The sequence below is a fragment of the Aedes aegypti genome, chromosome 2 (assembly GCF_002204515.2).
Source record: "Aedes aegypti strain LVP_AGWG chromosome 2, AaegL5.0 Primary Assembly, whole genome shotgun sequence".
Lineage (NCBI taxonomy): Eukaryota > Metazoa > Arthropoda > Insecta > Diptera > Culicidae > Aedes > Aedes aegypti.
The window spans coordinates 83,709,757-83,730,463 of NC_035108.1; the positions used below are offsets into that span (position 1 = coordinate 83,709,757).

General features: G+C 39.6%; 1 protein-coding gene and 1 long non-coding RNA gene across 2 annotated transcripts; one reads left to right on the plus strand and one right to left on the minus strand.

The window, feature by feature from the left end:
- Positions 1-1,724: 1,724 nt before the first annotated feature.
- LOC5568320 (NADPH:adrenodoxin oxidoreductase, mitochondrial) lies at positions 1,725-20,535 on the minus strand. Its single transcript, XM_001652148.2, has 5 exons — positions 20,109-20,535; positions 19,888-20,044; positions 19,608-19,823; positions 2,665-2,836; positions 1,725-2,603 (listed from the first exon to the last, which is right to left on the minus strand). Exons 1-5 carry the CDS (start codon positions 20,324-20,326, stop codon positions 1,906-1,908), a joined length of 1,461 nt encoding a protein of 486 aa, XP_001652198.1. The 5' UTR covers positions 20,327-20,535; the 3' UTR covers positions 1,725-1,905.
- On the plus strand, positions 6,597-12,357 carry LOC110675704. Its single transcript, XR_002499728.1, has 2 exons — positions 6,597-6,671; positions 12,261-12,357. It is a non-coding gene; the product is annotated as an uncharacterized LOC110675704 (long non-coding RNA).
- Positions 20,536-20,707: the final 172 nt, after the last annotated feature.

A 20,707-nucleotide genomic window follows, 5' to 3' on the forward strand; every position in this document is an offset into this window, starting at 1 on the left:
TATTCTCGTTCGCTTAAAATAATTTGGAAAAATAATATATTTTTTGATGAGAAGATTTTTCTTAAATGCACGGTGAGTGGTAGCTTGACGGTATAAATCTTCAGAATTCAACTATTTACGCGTTATTTTCCAAGTTTCGCGATGAAGGATAAATTCCGTGGATTTCGTGGCTTTCGCGAAATTCCGAATCTCCATTATTCCTAACGTTGTTATTCTATATAATAATTCTTATTATTTACAGCTTGTCAATTGTATCACGATATCTTAGCTTTTTGACGATGTCCAGCGCTGGTACATCTCTTTGTATACTTTTGTGGATACATCAAAGCTTTCAAGTGAAATGATGACTGACTGTTGAACGCTGAAACCCACTTTACGCCCACCGCAATTTATCAGTTGTCGGTCTGTTGAGCAAGAAAAACTATATTCACACATAGTTTATAAATCAATTCAAAGCCACATGGATTTTGTGTATAATCACCTAATAATTCTATAATCACCTTAATAAGATAAAACATAATCAATTTGGCTAATATGTTTATAACATCTAGTATTGATTCCAATCAATATTGCGCCTACTATCGCGCGACACCTGGAAGCTCAATGCAACATACATACACACAAAGCATGTACCGTTTTGATTCATATTACGGGCACTTAAGGCCTCTTTGAAGTGTGAGTAATCTAAAAGCATATAAATAAAATCAATGTTTATGATTCCTCAGCGTTATCATGCTATCAGGACACTTACCTTTCGAATGGTAGATGAAGATTTCAATTCCACAACTTCAATAAATTTAAAAAAATAGAAATGTGTGCCCTCTTCGCGATTCTTATTCCGGACACCACCTCACTTTTGCTCCATATTTCGGACGCTTTGATTCAAATTCCGGACAGCTCGTGAAAAACAAAGTTGGAAAAATTAAATCGAAAATAAACACTACCAGCTATTGGAAAAACGTCAAAACTAGTTAAGCATAGTAAATTTTCATGGATTGCTATGGTAAAATCATATTAAAACGAGTCTTCAAATTGGGAACTTTCGAACAGAAAATTTTGAAACATTTCAATTGAAACCTTTCCCATACAAAGTTGAGTGTCCGAAATTTGAATCAGAACGGTATGGCGTTGACGCTTTCTCTTCCAACAGCAGACGTCGTGACGCCAGTTGCGCGCGCTTTCTCAATTCTTGCCAACCAATGCGAGCGTCATGGGCAATTTCTCTCTCGGGTGCACAAATTGGAGTGAACCAGATTTTACCTACACAACGCCACTGTTGCTCTAGAAATGTCAATACAAATGCACATTCCTGCTGTGTCCATACACGCTATTTTCGTGCACAAGAAAGAGTGCACTGCTGAAATGAACATTCTCTGCAATACGATGGAGACGCATGGCAGTTTGTCTTGTTTGCTTCGCTGTTTTCGCTTGCTGGATGAGCAAGACCATGGGGGGAAGAATCAAACGGTTTGTTCACTGAGGGCGATGGACCAGTTGAAGGTGAAGAAATCAAACAACATTTTCAAGCAACTACACATTATGAATGTTGGAAGTATTGCGAATTATAATATAAATATATATATTTGTTAGTTTAAAATCTTTGACTGTGCAGTGCACCAAGTGCACCTTAGGACGAGACGCCACTGATCTAAACACTATACGGTTTTGAATCTAAACACTATACGGCGTGTTCGGATGAAATAAATTTCTTCTCGTTGAAAGCATTATTTCGCAAATAAATTGATATGAATATAATTTTAATCCGTAAATCTAAAATACGTTGATAGAATCCCATACGCCAGCGTGTTGAAAATTTAGTTTAGAATTATTCAAAAACTTTCATTACTTACCACAATACGTCATACGCAACCAAGTACCGTTTTATAGCTTCGTCATTTATGCGTCTCATTTGCCATCAGCTATGCTCAGCATCTCATCAATCTTGACTATTTTCTCCCGCGGTTTCCCTTTCGTTTCTCCTCGCCGGCACTCCTCGGCATCGATCAGTTTCCACCCTTCCCAGCTGACCACCCTTTTACCATTCGTATCCAGGCCAGGTTTATCTTCCTTCACCCGAATAACGTTGTTGTTGAAATCCTTACAAATCGTATCTGCCACGCCAAACGAGTTATTCATCGTTGTAAGGATAACTCCAGTGGGGCCTGTCGCAAGCCACCCAGAGGAATACAATCCTGTTTCATACTTATCCTCAATGTCGTCGATCGTTTGGTCGCTTCCAGTTAGCGTCCGCTTCAGTACCCTCCCAGCGACATTCGAGACGCATCCTTTGCTATCGTCAAAGTTCAAACTGGAGTCCGCGTTGACCGACTTGTAACCGATACTGCGACACACCAGATCGGTTGGAATTGTTTCTCGCTCATCTGTGGGGATGGCCCGATTATCGACTAGTTTGTTAACGGCGTATTCGATGGCCTCAACCCGATTCCTTCCGATGAAGTTCACCGGAGAACGGAAAAATATCGGTTGAAAACTATTGCTACTGGCGGTCGATTGTTGGGCAGTTTGTTCCGACAGGCTTTTCATCATCAGTTCTGTAATTCGCTTGCGAGGACGGGGCAAACTGGGAAGAGCCTCTTCCAAATCTACAATCAAACAATTTAATTACTAGAATATCAATTCAAAGAATTGTTTCATTTGACAAACCTTGTAAATCATCCGGTCTCCAAGTTGTAACACAGTTTGGCAGTTTGAGCATTTCTCGTAGTTCCTTAATAGTGAAAGCTGCTTGCAGTGGGCCACGACGACCTACAAGGAGTACCTTCTTTATGTTGCTCCGCGAAAGAGCCTCTAGTGCATAATCAGTAATGTCTGTGTTCTGTAAAAAAAATGCAGTTTCTAAACAATTTATTTAACTGGATATTAGAGGGATTCAAAATATAGTTTATTTCTTCACACGCTTATTCGATTATAGTTCAGATTCTGAGTGTCCTCACAAAATTTGAGATCGTTTGGGTAAACATTGAGACTACACAAACCCTTTACTGCCGTGAATCGCAAGTCAGTCCCATCTGTAAAAAGTAAGCATTGAGAAAATGGGCTGAGAAGTTTCCAAACTCGTTTTCCATACGAATATTCAAAAAATTCCAGAGGATTGGAACATGTTCCAATCTTAATGAAACTTTCACAACTTGCTTTTTACTATGATATCTTTCCTAGAAAAATATAAAGATGATCGAAACACGGTTCATTTTTGTGTTACACGGTGCGGAAATCTGTAGTGGGACTGATATGCGGTTACTTTTCATTATGGGACAATTTGACTAGCTGTTTTTTTTTCCTAATTTTTCCGAACAAATAATATAATCTCATTAGTGCAGCTGAAAGAGCATTGGAAGATATGTTGAAAACTGAGCTCAACTCAATTTTGACAAAAATGCAGATGGGACTGACTTGCGATTCACGGCAGTTTAAATATCGTATGGTAATTACCTGTTACGGAGGCATATGTATATGCTCCGGAACCTGAGTTTTGAAAATAGATAAATGAGATAAATTCGTTGTTTCTGATAAGGTACCGTGGGGCAAGTGGGTAATGGAATTCGCATAGTTGAGATTCTTCAAATTCTAGAGACTTTAAATTGAAACAAATGAGGTCGTGTATATTTCTTAGCTTGACTCCCACTAAATATAAGCAGCATGCTGCAATTGATTTTCATGAAAAATTAAAGAAAAAAATACAGAAAAAGTTTTTGAAAAATGTCTCCTTACTTTTCACTTGCCCCAAAAGTGGGGCAAGTGAAAAGTTTACCGTTTTGAACAATAAATTCAAAAACAAACAGTTATATTCACACTTGTTTTAATTATGAATCGTGGTTTACGGCCAACCAGCCGAGTGGAAGTTTAACAACTACCGAAAAGCTAAACATTACATATAATTTGCAATTGGATTAGATGGACAAATTGATGTGAAGATTTGCGAAAAAGTTACACGTCTTCTCAGTGAGAATCGAACTCACGACTCCCCGATCTCTAGTTGGGGCGCGTTAACCACTACGCCATGAGAGGACTCATGAACGCAGAAGTTAACCTGAATTCGATTTCAGCTCAATAATCACGTGGTCCTCTTTCGCAAAGTGCACCTCTTTCGGAAGAATTAGATGCCCATCCAAACACAACGCTTTCTATATATATCCAATTAGGCATTTCACGGCGAAATTCTTTCTCTTTCGCTCTTCAGCGAAACTTGAAAACAATGGTGCCAGTACCTGTCAACTTTGACAGGTACTGGCACCGTTGTTTTCAGATTTCCCGAAGGAGGGAAAGAGAACGACTTTCTGATGACGTCACCGTGCAATGGGCAATGCCTAGCCCGAGAGCGCATTGTTTTTTTTTAGATATAGGAATAGCACACTACACTAGCCAGCAACTGCGCTGGCTGAGGTTTCTATTGTGTGGGCTTCCAATGGGTCGCGACGTTCTCAAACGACCGGTTACGGAACATGAGTCCGTTGCTCGATAAATACTTGTTTTAATTATGAATCGTGGTTTACGGCCAACCAGCCGAGTGGAAGTTTAACAACTACCGAAAAGCTAAACATTACATATAATTTGCAATTGGATTAGATGGACAAATTGATGTGAAGATTTGCGAAAAAGTTACACGTCTTCTCAGTGAGAATCGAACTCACGACTCCCCGATCTCTAGTTGGGGCGCGTTAACCACTACGCCATGAGAGGACTCATGAACGCAGAAGTTAACCTGAATTCGATTTCAGCTCAATAATCACGTGGTCCTCTTTCGCAAAGTGCACCTCTTTCGGAAGAATTAGATGCCCATCCAAACACAACGCTTTCTATATATATCCAATGCCTAGCCCGAGAGCGCATTGTTTTTTTTTTAGATATAGGAATAGCACACTACACTAGCCAGCAACTGCGCTGGCTGAGGTTTCTATTGTGTGGGCTTCCAATGGGTCGCGACGTTCTCAAACGTCTAATTCTTCCGAAAGAGGTGCACTTTGCGAAAGAGGACCACGTGATTATTGAGCTGAAATCGAATTCAGGTTAACTTCTGCGTTCATGAGTCCTCTCATGGCGTAGTGGTTAACGCGCCCCAACTAGAGATCGGGGAGTCGTGAGTTCGATTCTCACTGAGAAGACGTGTAACTTTTTCGCAAATCTTCACATCAATTTGTCCATCTAATCCAATTGCAAATTATATGTAATGTTTAGCTTTTCGGTAGTTGTTAAACTTCCACTCGGCTGGTTGGCCGTAAACCACGATTCATAATTAAAACAAGTATTTATCGAGCAACGGACTCATGTTCCGTAACCGGTCGTTTGAGAACGTCGCGACCCATTGGAAGCCCACACAATAGAAACCTCAGCCAGCGCAGTTGCTGGCTAGTGTAGTGTGCTATTCCTATATCTAAAAAAAAAAAAACAATGCGCTCTCGGGCTAGGCATTGGATATATATAGAAAGCGTTGTGTTTGGATGGGCATCTAATTCTTCCGAAAGAGGTGCACTTTGCGAAAGAGGACCACGTGATTATTGAGCTGAAATCGAATTCAGGTTAACTTCTGCGTTCATGAGTCCTCTCATGGCGTAGTGGTTAACGCGCCCCAACTAGAGATCGGGGAGTCGTGAGTTCGATTCTCACTGAGAAGACGTGTAACTTTTTCGCAAATCTTCACATCAATTTGTCCATCTAATCCAATTGCAAATTATATGTAATGTTTAGCTTTTCGGTAGTTGTTAGTTATATTCACGATTTCTATTAGCTTTAACATTTGTTAAGGCTTCCCAATGAACAATAACATAAGTAACATGTAAACAAAAAAATGTTATTCTTTTCATTTGAATTTTCTTCTGTTCAGTTATGTTAGTTGAAATGATTCGACAACATTATAACTGCAACATTTCCAATGTTAGTTCTCACATTATAGGACAGCAATTGCATTTCTGCTCTGTATAATTCCCACCGCTCGTTATTTATTTTTGAGAAAGTCGGATATGACGTCAGTTAACTCTTCGGGAGAAATCAAACGGAATCCTTCAATAACGTATTTAGAATCTTTTTTATGTGGATAGACCTATATCCCATTTTTATGTTTTGAACTAGCTTTACATAGACATTCCACGAGATTTCCGTGTGTTCTCTAATATTGCAACTTTTCAGTCAACGTCTTCCTTTTAATTGGCTGCCCGAAGTAGACATATTAATATTGTAATGTTTAACAACATCGTTTAGAGAAGTTCCACGATTTCTAATAGCTTTTAACGCTTGAGTATAGTGTTTCTTGAATTATCAGCACGTTATGTTTTTCTATGATAATTGCGAACCATGTTTACTTATGGCTACTTAAAGAGAAAACACAAATTCAATCTCTAATGATAAACTTTTCACTTGCCCCACCTGATAAGAAAATTGACGGTGTTTAAATTTAGTTATTTTTAGGTCTACGTCGAATTAATTCTAAAACTTTTTTATTGCAGTTTGAAACTGTCACAGGGGACAACTAAGAAGTGGTACAGGAAATTATTTTCCGCAACTTTTTTCCACTGAAAATATTAAAATAAGATTGTACGCCGCCAACTTGTTACGGAGTAACAGTTGACAGGTTAACAATTGTTCGCTCTATTATGCAATAATGGCTGAAAAATCTCAGAAATATCTTACCTATCGTAATGTTCTCAATGGCCTCAAAGGTTTACGCATGAGTTCAAAACGTTATTTCACATATTCAGTGAAATATATCAATTGTTTTCACTTACCCCATTTACCCACTTGCCCCGCGGTACCTTACATAAAGAAGCTTTCTGGTTGTTACTCTAATTCATGATTCTTACCAAACCCGACTTTTTCCACTTGACAATTTTGTAGCCTTCAAACCCGACCCGTATCCGAAACGAAAAATTTTAAATTTTTAAACCCGAACCCGTCAGGTATTTTATGACTTTCCACCAGTATTTCCTTCTGGAATTCCTCTTCTGCATCTCATGATGTAGTTCTCATCGAGGTTATTCAAAGGAGATATTTCAGTAACCCTAATAATCGTCCATACTAAGATCCATGGAATAACTCAAGGTGTTCGTTTTTAAATTATTTTAGCTTTATATAAAATATATGGAATCCTAGAATGGAACTGGAATTGATTTGTCAGTATGACCATTCTGGGCACAAGGACACCTGGAACCTGTTTTAGAAAGAACTAGTCCATATCATATTCAGAAGTTCATACCCATGTATGTACTTATGTTGCGTCCACTAGAGCAGCGAGCTCGATTTTGCGCACGGGGTCATTTACAGCCGATACCTTCAGGGCCGTTGGGGGACCACTTAGCGTCCACGTACGGACTTTAAATTTTTACCTGATTTTTTCTTACTAAAACGAGCTATTGGGAAGGTGTACCATTCACGTTCACGATATCACTTCGTATTGAATCATGGATAGTTCTTTGACTGTCCTACCCAGACATTTTTGTGCGTGGGACATATCCTAACTGTCCTACCCATTTCGCGGGCCACTGTTCAGCAATTACTCCTCTGATTAATCTTGGGTAAGTACTTCTATGAACTCCTACAAGGACTTCTGAAAGATTTACTGAACCCTTGAAGAAGTCATAGGAGTTTCTTAGACAAACTGCAAAGAGAATTGAAAAAATAATCAATCGAGTCTCTGTATAATATAAGGGCCCTATTTTATAAGTCGAGTCGATCAAAAACGACTCAACTGGAGTCACTGTCGACCAAAAATTTCGCTCGACTCGGCTCTGTCACTCGAGTTTATCGACAGTTGTCACTTTGTGTGGTATCAGAAGGCCGGCTCCAAAGACACGTTCCCCACCAGTTGGGAGATTTGTGCCATCGCCATATTTGAGCCTATTTCATCATCTACCCGATGGGAGAGGAAAGGGAAGGGAAAGATGGGAGGAAATAGGAGTGGGGTCCCTTGAAGAGGGAAGATCGCACAAGCGAAATGAGAGCATGTAGCTCCATACCACAATGGGTTCGAACAGCGCCCTAAAAAGGGCCCTGCAAAACGCATGAGCGTAAAGAGAGCCTATAGCTCATTACCACAGCGGGTTAAGAATAACAGAATGTCCTGAAGATTCAGGCTTCTGTATTCAGTTTCACTTAATAAGTGTTTACCAAGTAATTGGAATCGCATTTGCGCAAAAACTGGACAGTTACATATCAGGTGATACGAAGTTCCATAATCGGAGTCACAACTATCACACACAAATGAGTCAGCACGCTGAATATTTGCCATGTGATAGTTGAGTCGGCAGTGGCCTGTCAACGCTCTGACCAAGAGACTGCAATTCTGCTTTGACAGATTTGTTAAATACTTCGCCACCTTTGGAGATGGCTCAGTAATATACAATTTTGTTTGACGACACGACTCCAAACTATTCCAATATTGCTTGTGCTGAGTTGCCGCCCAAGAGTTTATCTGAAGCTTCACCCAGCACTTCGAAATTGGAATAGCCGGCTCAGGGCCAATGAAGTCATGCGATGCTCCATCGCGAGCTAGCTCATCAGCCAATTCATTTCCAGCGATGGAAGAATGGCCAGGTACCCATACAAGGTTTACAGAGTTGACTGAATTCAGTTCCTCAATTTGAGTTCGACATGCGATAACAAGCTTCGACCTTGAGTTGGCCGAAGCGAGAGCTTTTATAGCAGCCTGACTATCTGAACAGAAGTATATGACTTTACCCATTACGCGCTGTTGAAGTGCTGATTGCACTCCACACATAAGAGCAAATATTTCCGCCTGAAAAACGGTGCAGTTTCTACCAAGTGAGTAAAACTGATTCAGCCTTAGCTCACGAGAATATACTCCTGCACCAGCTCTACCTTCAAGAAGGGAGCCATCAGTGTAACATATTATATTGTTTGATATACTTCTTTCCAAATAGCCAGACGTCCACTCTTCCCGTGAAGGGAATTGTGTGGTAAATGTCCTGTAAGGAAAGTTACAAGCAATTGTGAGATCACTTGGAGCAAGGATAATTTTGTCCCAATTCACCAAAAGTGGAAACAACGAAGTGTGTGTAGATCTACGATTCACTGGATTTTTCTCCAGTAGATCCAGTACCCATAAACGGTAAGAGCAAGAAAGTGCTTCTTGTTTAAGATATATGTGTAGTGGCGCAACGTCGAAAAGGGCCTCGAGCGCTGCTGTGGGAGTTGTAGAGAACGCACCAGACATCGCCATCAAGCACATCCTTTGGAGATGGCCCAATTTTGATTGGATTGTTCTCACTTCGCCCTTTTGCCACCACACAAGACATCCATATGCTAATATTGGTCGAACAACTGTTGTGTAAATCCATTTGATATATTTGGGTTTGAGGCCCCAAGTTTTACCAAAGGTTCGCCGGCATTGACCGAAGGCCATACAAGCTTTTTTGACTCTGAAATCAATGTGAGCTGTCCATAAAAGTTTGGAATCTAGAATGACTCCGACATACTTTACTTGATCAGTCACATTAATCTCAGTGCCAAAAAGACGTAAAGGTCGAATTCCATCGCGGTTTCGTCTTTCCGTAAAAAGAACAATAGATGTTTTATTCGGGTTTACCGAAAGGCCATATTGGCGACACCAACTCTCGACTACCTGAAGAGCACTTTGCATCAGGTCGAATAGGGTGCTTATGCACATACCAACTATCAGAGCTAGATAGTCGTCGGCAAATCCAAATGTTGGAAAACCGCAATTATTGAGTTGCCTCAATAGCGTATCTGCTACGAGATTCCACAAAAGTGGTGACAAGACTCCCCCTTGGGGGCATCCGCAAACACTCAATTTTCGAATCGCTGCTTGACGCAATGTCGAGAAGAGATGTCGGTTTTTGAGCATTTGATGAATCCAATTGGTAATCATTGTAGGTAGCCCATGGTTTCGTGCGGCTTCCAATATGGCATCGAAAGACACGTTATCAAAGGCACCCTCAATATCCAAGAAAACACCCAAGCACGATTGCTTCTGAGCGAATGCTTTCTCGATATCGTATACAACTTTGTGTAAAAGAGTCACAGTGGACTTTCCAGATTGGTAAGCATGTTGATTGACATGAAGAGGCATGTTTGCCAAATAGACATCACGGATGTGATGATCGATAATGCGTTCCAGACATTTCAGAAGAAAAGAGGTCAGACTGATTGGTCTAAAACTCTTCGCTTCCTCATACGACGCACGTCCTCCTTTTGGGATAAACTTTACAGTAATATCACGCCAGGATTTGGGAATGTACCCGGTAGCAAAACTGCTTACAAGTAGCTTTTTCAAAACATGTTTGATAGACTCAAATCCCTTTTGGAGCAGAACAGGATAAATCCCATCCGCTCCTGGAGATTTGAAAGGAGCAAAACTATTAAGTGCCCACTGAATCGATTCAGTAGTTACGATACTGCGAGCCGAGGCCAGAGACTCGTAACTACATGAAAAGACATTTGGTTCATCCGTAGATGCTATGTCCACACATCCGGGGAAGTGTGTATTGAATAAACATTCTAAAACTTCTCCATCGGAAGAAGTAAAGTCACCATTAGGTAAGCGAATTTCGTTCACTTGGAAATCCTTAGATTTTGCAAGAATTTTGTTCAACCGACTGACTTCACTCAAACTGGAAACATTTGTACAAAGGTTTTTCCAGCCGGATCGTTCAGCAGAACGAAGAGCCTTCTTGTAAGCCTTGCGAGCTGACTTGAACGACTCTGATCCAGCTGAACGGCGTCTGTTCCAACTCCTTCTACATTGTTTCCTGAGTCTAGTCAGATCAGAATTCCACCATGGGGTCCCTCTTGTAGTCTTTACAGACCGCAGAGGACATGCTTCTTCAAAAGCTTCCATAATGTAGGATGTTGTAGTATCAACGGCATCATCCAGATCACTTGGATTTTCAATGGACGGAGAATATCCATGAAATTTGGTCGCAACCAATTCAATGTAGAGTTCCCAGTTTGTTGACCGGGGATTCCTAAAACGCAAAGTCTGCGCAGTTACATTTGAATGTTCAAAGAAGATGTAGCGATGATCAGATAATGATTCCTCATCTGATACATGCCAGTTCGTCAACTCGTGACTGATTCTATTCGAGCAGAGCGTTATGTCTAACACTTCTTCTCTATTAGAAACCATGAAGGTTGGGCGATTGCCTATGTTAAGTAATCCAAGGTCTGTACTACTTAAGTATTCCATCAGACTGGAGCCTCTCAAATTGATATCTGAGCTGCCCCAGATGATGTGATGAGCATTGGCATCACTGCCCACAATCAGCGGAAGGCCTTTTGTTACGCAGTGTACGACAACTCGTTTGAAGTCATCCGTTGGGGATGGTTCATCGTGTGGTAAATATACCGAACAATAGACGTATTTCCTGTTGAGTTCACCAACAGAAACATCGATTGTGACAGCACATACATCTCTGGTAGTTAACTCAGAAATGAGTGTAGCAACGATTGCTTTATTAACGAGCACGCATGCGCGAGGCATGGAGCGCGAGTTTGCCATTTCAGGCTTGCTAAAAGTAGCAAAAACTGGGTCCACAAGGTTACCTAGATAGAAGTTCCCTCTACGAAAGTAGGGTTCTTGAACTAGCGCCACTTGGGCTGCACCATTTTGCATGAGTCTGCAAAGATTGATCGTTGCTGTTCTTTTATGCTGAAGATTGATCTGAGCTAACCTAACCGTAGCCACTACCCAAACTAGGCAGGATTAAGCTTTTTGCAATCTCAGCACGAAAAAGACCAGCAACGAAAAAACCAGATCGGTATCTATTTAAAGTCGCCAAAGGCGAATGAGCACAGAATACACTGTGTAAAACGCATAATGCGAATCCATATAGGTGATAATTTAAATTAAATGTCAACATATTCATAATCCCACCCTTATTAAGCCTCAGGATAGAGACTGAAGAAGGGCAGCCGATTATCTCGGAGAAACACAAGGTCACCTGCACCATTGCTCCGGGTAGCACAGGAAGGACTCAATACTGTGGAGGGCGCCCTGGTACCCCACAGGCTCCGTTTGCGGTTAGGTTTTATTTAGACCCCCCTAACCATTCATTCTTAGGCACGGTACGCATCACTCCATAAATTAGGGGTCACCTGTGAGGTGGACTTTTACCACCGGAACAGGCAGTCCGTAGTGTTGATTCTTAGCCAGTTGAAACAACCGCTACCGACACTACGCGGCTATCTAGGCTGCTCGGGAAAAGGAGGTTAATATTGATGATTAACTTCTGACGGGCCCAAGCAGCCACCAAATGTTCTCAATGCCCTCAAAGGTTTACGCATGAGTTCAAAACGTTATTTCACATATTCAGTGAAATATATCAATTGTTTTCACTTACCCCATTTACCCACTTGCCCCGCGGTACCTTACATAAAGAAGCTTTCTGGTTGTTACTCTAATTCATGATTCTTACCAAACCCGACTTTTTCCACTTGACAATTTTGTAGCCTTCAAACCCGACCCGTATCCGAAACGAAAAATTTTAAATTTTTAAACCCGAACCCGTCAGGTATTTTATGACTTTCCACCAGTATTTCCTTCTGGAATTCCTCTTCTGCATCTCATGATGTAGTTCTCATCGAGGTTATTCAAAGGAGATATTTCAGTAACCCTAATAATCGTCCATACTAAGATCCATGGAATAACTCAAGGTGTTCGTTTTTAAATTATTTTAGCTTTATATAAAATATATGGAATCCTAGAATGGAACTGGAATTGATTTGTCAGTATGACCATTCTGGGCACAAGGACACCTGGAACCTGTTTTAGAAAGAACTAGTCCATATCATATTCAGAAGTTCATACCCATGTATGTACTTATGTTGCGTCCACTAGAGCAGCGAGCTCGATTTTGCGCACGGGGTCATTTACAGCCGATACCTTCAGGGCCGTTGGGGGACCACTTAGCGTCCACGTACGGACTTTAAATTTTTACCTGATTTTTTCTTACTAAAACGAGCTATTGGGAAGGTGTACCATTCACGTTCACGATATCACTTCGTATTGAATCATGGATAGTTCTTTGACTGTCCTACCCAGACATTTTTGTGCGTGGGACATATCCTAACTGTCCTACCCATTTCGCGGGCCACTGTTCAGCAATTACTCCTCTGATTAATCTTGGGTAAGTACTTCTATGAACTCCTACAAGGACTTCTGAAAGATTTACTGAACCCTTGAAGAAGTCATAGGAGTTTCTTAGACAAACTGCAAAGAGAATTGAAAAAATAATCAATCGAGTCTCTGTATAATATAAGGGCCCTATTTTATAAGTCGAGTCGATCAAAAACGACTCAACTGGAGTCACTGTCGACCAAAAATTTCGCTCGACTCGGCTCTGTCACTCGAGTTTATCGACAGTTGTCACTTTGTGTGACTAGATTACTATGGGAGTCGACGGATGACATCTGAAATATGCATGCTTGCTTTGATCGACAATGACTACAGATGAGTCACATGAAACCGCTCGATTTACAAAATAGACCCCTAAGTATTTCTTACAAAACATCGGACAGCATCAATGGAAAGGTTTGTATGATTGCTATAGTATCACCTTGTGTTAAATAAAAAGTGTAACGTAGGGCGGATGGGCGAGGTTATTGTAGAAAATGGTATGTTTTTGTGACACGTATCTAATGGACACCCCCTTTTGTATAAATTTTACTAAACCAACAATTGAACCTACATCTCACCTCCTGACGCATTTTTTGAAACTTCCTTGAAACCTCAGGGGACGTCCATAAACCGCGATAAATTGTATCATTTTTAACCCCTCTCCACTTTGGCCACTTTCATTTTATGAAAAGTGCGAATATTTTGTATGAATCGTTGCGTTCCCCTGAACCTCCTCCTCTTCCTAAGAACGTGACGTAATCAATGGATGACCTTTTACATGTGATTACATAAAGCATTTGATTGTTCTGCGGACGGATTTTTTGAATGCAAACACCATAAATATTTCTTTTCATATTTTCGATTCAACAAAACATGCTGAACAAAATAGCAAATAATAAGGAACATTGTGTGCCTAACTTGACGCACAAGATTTTCATATATTGTCACATATGTCGTAAACCTAAAAATAGAAAAAAATCGACGTCAATTCATGAATAAAAGAATATTACTGACTGTTGTTGATGATATTGCTGTAAAGCAGCATAATATTTTCACGAAAATTGATTAAAAATATTTAGCACATTCACTAAGGAATGAAAAAATTGACGCACTTGTCGGATGCATTTTCAAATAATTTTTATTTGTTGCCTATTATTAATCAAAAATAAACTCTTTTTGATTGAAATCCTTCAATAACCTGTAAATGAAGATTAAGAAATAAAGGGCCTATTTTGTAAATCGAGCAGATTCATGTGACTCGTCTGTAATCATTGTCGATCAAAGCAAACATGCATATTTCAGATGTCACCCGTCGACTCCCATATTAATCCAGTCACACAGAGTGACAACTGTCGAAAAACTCGAGTGACAGAGCTGAGTCGAGCGAATTTTTCGGTCGACAGTGACTCCAGTCGAGTCAATTTGATCGACTCGGCTTATAAAATAGACCCCTAAATTTTCGAATGCTAGTCTGAAATATAATTAATTTATGATATAATTATTTAGAAAATGTGTCAAATTTGGACCCGTATCAAATATGGTACGTTCACGGTAACCGTGGATGAATGCTTGAAGGAATCCACATGAAAATGGCTGTAAGAATAATTTGGCACAGGAGTTGTTGTAGAGTTTCTTGGAAAAATCCCCAAATTCACTTAATAGTCTCTGAAGGAGTCTATAAACATACTAGTTTTTCATAAAAATTCACTACTAGCAGAATAAGGAAAAAGGTGACTTTAGATATTATTCTGATTAAAATAGTGGCTTTAGAGTTAGCAACAATCGTTGATGATTGCGTACAAATTTCAATGACGGCCTACTTCGCCTTATGATACAGATGACCATGGTTACGTATAGATTGTACCGAATGTAGAGGACGTATATCCTCAAGACTATGTTAAGGCACCTAAAGAAGGCTCAAGAGACATGTGCCAAACGGAGCCACGTGTGGGGAAGTGAAGAAAGATTTAATAGTTTGGGATGGAAAGCAAAGTTTTATGTATGTGTGATAATGAGAAAATGTATGAGTTTGTGAAAGAAAGAATGGATGAGTAAGTTAGAGAGTTCATAATATGCAATAAATTCCTATATCGACTCTTCCAGCTGCATGCTTGACAGAAACTCGTCTACGAATTCAAGGTTATTATGCGGAGTAAATATTTAACTCAAAATTCACGACACAAATTTTCAGACGATTTGACATTTCTTTGGACCTTGTTTGCAAAATCATGATATTTGATACATCGCAAATTAAGTTTTAGAACCACTAACATATTTGCCACTAGCACCGAAGAGCCAATTATACGGAATAACCCAGTATGCGGCCAGGTCATCCAAAACCTTTTGGACTATTCTTCTTTTTACTTGACTTTGACTTCTTCTTGACTTCATCAAGTTTGATATGTTGCAAGATAGGTCTCAGGATCGCCAATATAATGTCCACTTCCTCTGGGGAACAGTGTATCGAAAACAACCTGGCATGTTATCAAGTCATCCAAGAACCTTTGAATTACTCTTCTTTAGCCTTGATTTGGGAATTTATGAAGTTTGATGTTGCCAGCTAGGTTTCAGATCCGACAGTTTAGAGGCCATTTTCCCCAGGGAACCAGGAATTCGGAACAATCCGATATGTGGTCAAGTCATTCAAATACAATTGAACCACCTTTAGACTTGATTTGCGAATTCATGAAAATTGATATATCGATGTATAATGGCCACTTCCACCATTGAACCGGTATTCGGAACAACCCAGCATGTGGCCAAGCTATCCAAAAACGGTCGAACTATTTTTATTTAGACTTGGTTTGCTAAAGAGTTGTTGTTGTCATCGTTAGTGTACGCATCGTTGTTGTTCGGACGTTTTAAATTCGGAATATTGTCGTGATTAGGATTGTATTAATATCATAAATTTAGTTGTACGCTTTCAGGTGAAGATGAATCGAAGCCAAGCTTAAAATTTTCAAGAGCACGGATCTGGAGAACCAAACATCCGTTTAAGCTGAAAAGCTTATCGATTGATCACTAGCTGGTGGGGGCCCAGATAGCCGTAGCGGTAAACGCGCAGCTATTCAGCATGACCATGCTGAGGGTCGTGGGTCCGAATCCCGCTGGTCGAGGATCTTTTCGTAAAGGAAATTTTCTCGATTCCCAGGGCATAAAGTATCTTCGTACCTGCCACACGATATACACATGCAACAATGGTCAATCGGCAAAGAAAGCTCTCAGTTAATAACTGTGGAAGTGCTCATAAGAACACTAATCTGAGAAGCAGGCTTTGTCCCAGTTGGGACGTAACGCCAGAAAGAAGAAGAAGGATGTTTGGTTCTTCAGATCCGTGCTCTTGAAAATTTGAAGTTTGGCTTCGATTCATCTTCACCTTCAAGAGTGGTTGAATTGTATGTTAGTAAAGCACTGCATCTGATATCATCGCGCAAACACGAAAATCCATCGTTTTTAACTGCCTCATCTTACAACGTTTGATAAGCATATCACCACCATTGTTTACCGCTGCTGTGTTTCATCGAACAAACAATAGAATGCCCAAAGTGCTCCCTGCCGTTCAACTGCAAAACAGAAGGGTTTGTTGTCTGCGGTGGAAGCTGCCTAAAATCTTTTCATGCTGCTTGTGTTGGAGTTTGCGAAACTATTGCACGTTGCGTATTGAAAAACGTCATATGGTTGTGTGATGACTGTTTAGAACCCAAGTAACATTTTTATTTTTTTCACATACTTCAAGCTGTTGTTACCACCATATCGTTAAAACTCATTTTAGAACTTATTAGTTTTAACAACCTTAATAAAACTTTAATAAAACTCCGTTAAACCCCAAGAGGCCCACACTACAGGAGGTTGTTAAAACTATACCTTAAAACCGTTTCTAAACTTCTTAGTTTTGTATAGTATGAATACATCTTCCCTTGTAGTGTACGTTAAAACATACATAAGAGCTATTGTATAGTCTTGTTGAGCTCAACTAGCGGTATTAAATCTTTTGCGCTATCCTAAAACACGGAATAAAACCAATGTTAAGAGCTGACGATCGAACAAACATCGGCCAACTAGTTGTTTATCAATCAAAACTTTTTTATATAATATTGAAACCATCATGATGTCTGCCGACTCATAATATCAAATTAAAATAATTATTTTTGCGTGGCAGTAAATTTTCTTGCAATCGCGTGAAACTCATGCCAAAGAAAATTTACTGGTGGAATGACAAAAAAAAAAAAGATTTACGGCAACGCGCCATAATTACAACATCATAATTGCCTGTCTAATATTATATTCCATTACATTTTTAGAATCATTTCATGCTCTTCTCAATCTTGAATTGAAATTTCCCACGCATATTGTAATTATGAATCCGAAACGGCGTCAATAAAAATAGATTCCATCCAGTTAAATCTTGCTGGTCTTGTCTGAGATGGTTTAAGATCAATTGGTGATTATTCCGTACAATATAATCATTCATGAGAGGTTTTGATCTTAAGAATCCTTGCACAAAATCCTCCTCTAGCTATTATATTCTTAAATCAAATTATTTTCCTGCAGTAGGACAAATAGGTTTTTTGGGAGCCTTGGCTTAAACTTAATGCACTCAGGAAAGCTAGTGCTGTCAAAGAGGTAAACATTGCGGAAGATTTGATTTTGTGATGTAGTTTAATTTAGTTCATTCGTTCCGTTGTGTATGTAATTACGTTTTTACTGGCATTGTTGTAATTGTTGCGATAAAGCCCGTGGTTGATCTTTTCTGACGCAGAAAACGGTAAGTGATAAGTGGCTGAAAATGAAAGCTTTTTTCGAGTAGCTCAGCTGTTGTATGCAGCATAAATTTCCCACGAGAACGGGAAGTTCAGGCAAGCATGAGAAAAATATACTACACACGGTAGTCAGATAATTCTACGAGTAGAATGTTTATTATTATGCCGTTTTATTTTCGTGTTTTATGATTCTTTACATTTGTGTTTTACAATTCTTTATATGATTATTATTATCGAAATAATGATAATGATGACCACACGCAGACCATAACATGCATCAGACATTTTAGTTTTTTAGTGCAGTCTTAGGAGTTTTATCGATGTCTTTCTAAGACAAACAAGCTGAGGTTTTAAGTATAGGTTTCAAAGGACACTATACAGCTCCTTCAACATACAATTTATTATCATCAAATTTAGCTAGCAAAAAAGTTTTAACAGAAGCACTTAAAGGTATCTACAAAGCAATTTAAAGTGGTTTTTACTGTAAAGATCGTTTAGCACTTTCACATCCATTATTAAATCTGTTGGGATTTAATGCATCACTAATAAAACCTCAATAAATAACATCTAAGATCAAAGAACATTGAAATTGTTACTTGGGAAGTTTTCAATGATCAAGTCTTTCGTCAACTGCAATAAAACGCTCCAACAAGTATTGAAACGGAAATACACGCTATTAAGGAAAAGCTTACTAGTATTATGGAAGTTCTAGCTACGTTGACTTCTAATCATGTTACTGACGTCTCGCAAGAACCTCGAGAAGAAACCTTCGGCTCGATTCAACGTCCCACGGTTCATCCAACGCAACATTCTTCTCCGATATCAGAACTCAACCGCGGTACTAGGATTGATGCTTCTTCAGCTATATCATACTCATCCACGGACATAAATAACGTTTCGTTTGATAAAAGAAATACATTTTCGCTTTTTCTTTCGAATATTGATACCAGCGTTGCACATAGGAGAAGGTACATAGTCATACATAGGAGAAGGTATCGACCGTGATTGTTTTTTTTTTAATTTTAATTGTCATGGTCAAGTGGAATTATTGCAGTACTCCCCGTGATGAATCCAAAATTAAAGTGAATTTCTAATCGTTGACCGCGGTTTTAAAAACTAGAACCATTTTGTGATTGACCCTGAAAATTCAACTGAAATTCATTGAAAAACGGATGGTAAACAATATTTTGATACTGAAAATTTCAATCAAATTTGACGTCAGGCTCGCATGAATGATGAATGCATCCCGATAATATACATAAAACAGGTTGTGTTCCACATGGGATGTAAAGCCAACGTAAGAAGATGTCAAAACGATTTTCCTTAACACCAGCTAAATCAAAATTGACAACTGAATATTTTGTTAGAGATCAGCGCAGCGAATTGTATAGTGTGACAGTTATGCGTAGAAATACCTACAGTAGTGGGACAGTTATGCGTGGAAATTCAACAATGAGACAAATTGACTTGGCTTGCTATTCATTGAGTTTCCGAACAAAGTTAATTTTTAGTAAGTGTTTTCTAAAACTGTACGTAAAAATAAACTGTTAGATGACAAAAAGTCAAAATGCACAAAAAGTAACATGGGACAATTATGCGTATAACGGCAGTGCATTAATGCAGAGACTGCTGACAAATTTTGAAGGGCTTGTGAGGTCTCAGTTTTTATCCAAGTGAGCACAAATTCTAAGCGAACTCTCAGAATCTGATCTAGAATTAATCGATATGTGTCTGGACAACTTTACCTTTAGTAAATCCGCCCCAGAGAGCACTATTCGAGCTACGTCAACCGCAACGTTACCTTGCCCTAATAATGTCAGGGTACTGCCGCTGAGATCCGGATTCAAATGCTCAAATCCGGGTAGTCCATTGTACCAGGCCACAAACTCCCGAGCCGATAGCACGTTTGTCAAAGTCTCGTTTGGAATGTTTAGCTTTCTATCTTTGTCTGCTCCATATGTCTATAAATTAGAATAAAGTTGTTATTCCCTTGGTATGAAAATTCTTAACAATAATTGTCCTTACCAATAGAACAGCATGATATCTATCCCTGAGGTCGTCTAGTGTGAAATCTGTCCCCAGGCTAAGATTGCCCAAAAATCGCACCCGAGGATTTTCTGCTGTTTTCGTAAAAGTGTTGATTACATTCTTCACCTCAGGATGATCTGGTGCTACTCCGAATCTACAAAGAGGATAAATTAGCATTAGGTATATCTTATCATTACAATACTAGGTATGCCGCTTACCTAACAAGTCCGAAAGGGACGGGCAGTCGCTCTACAATGTCGATCCGGGAGTTGTCCAAATGTTTCAGAATATATTGAGCCGCATAGAACCCGGCTGGTCCGGCACCGACAATGCATATCCGTTTGGGGATGGATCCTCCACTCGATGAGCTGGCAAACCTGCTAACTCTTTGGCGGCCCCACTGCCAAACCGTCAACAGTCCTGCATTGCGCCACATTATACTAGGGGAGTATGCACGATTTTGAGGTAGATTCAATTTGGGTGAGGTATTTTTGACGAATATATTCAAAACTTATTACAAAATGCAAAGCTTCTAAGCCATAAAGGCGAAAAACTCCCTATCAGCTGTGTCGTAAAACTATACACAGCTTATTTACATTTTTTATGCTACGGAATGCACTTTCCCTCGAACATCAAACTGTCATGTTTGAAATTTATGAATTTTGTTTACGTTACGTTGTAATATGATATCACCGTGACGGGGAGTTACTCCGTGTGTACCGACTTTTCTCCTGTAGCAGGGGTTTGTCAGAACAGTCGAACAATTTACACGGAACCGTGGTTCTACAAAAATATTTTGTCGAGCGGACCATTTTTC

Excerpts from the sequence above, each read along its gene's own strand:
- LOC5568320 (XM_001652148.2), bottom strand. The coding sequence starts at position 20,326 with ATGTGGCGCAATGCAGGACTGTTGACGGTTTGGCAGTGGGGCCGCCAA. Across the intron at positions 20,045-20,108 it reads GTCCCTTTCGGACTTGTTAG|ATTCGGAGTAGCACCAGATC; the intron begins GTAAGCGGCATA and ends TCCTCTTTGTAG. Across the intron at positions 19,824-19,887 it reads GATATCATGCTGTTCTATTG|ACATATGGAGCAGACAAAGA; the intron begins GTAAGGACAATT and ends TCTAATTTATAG.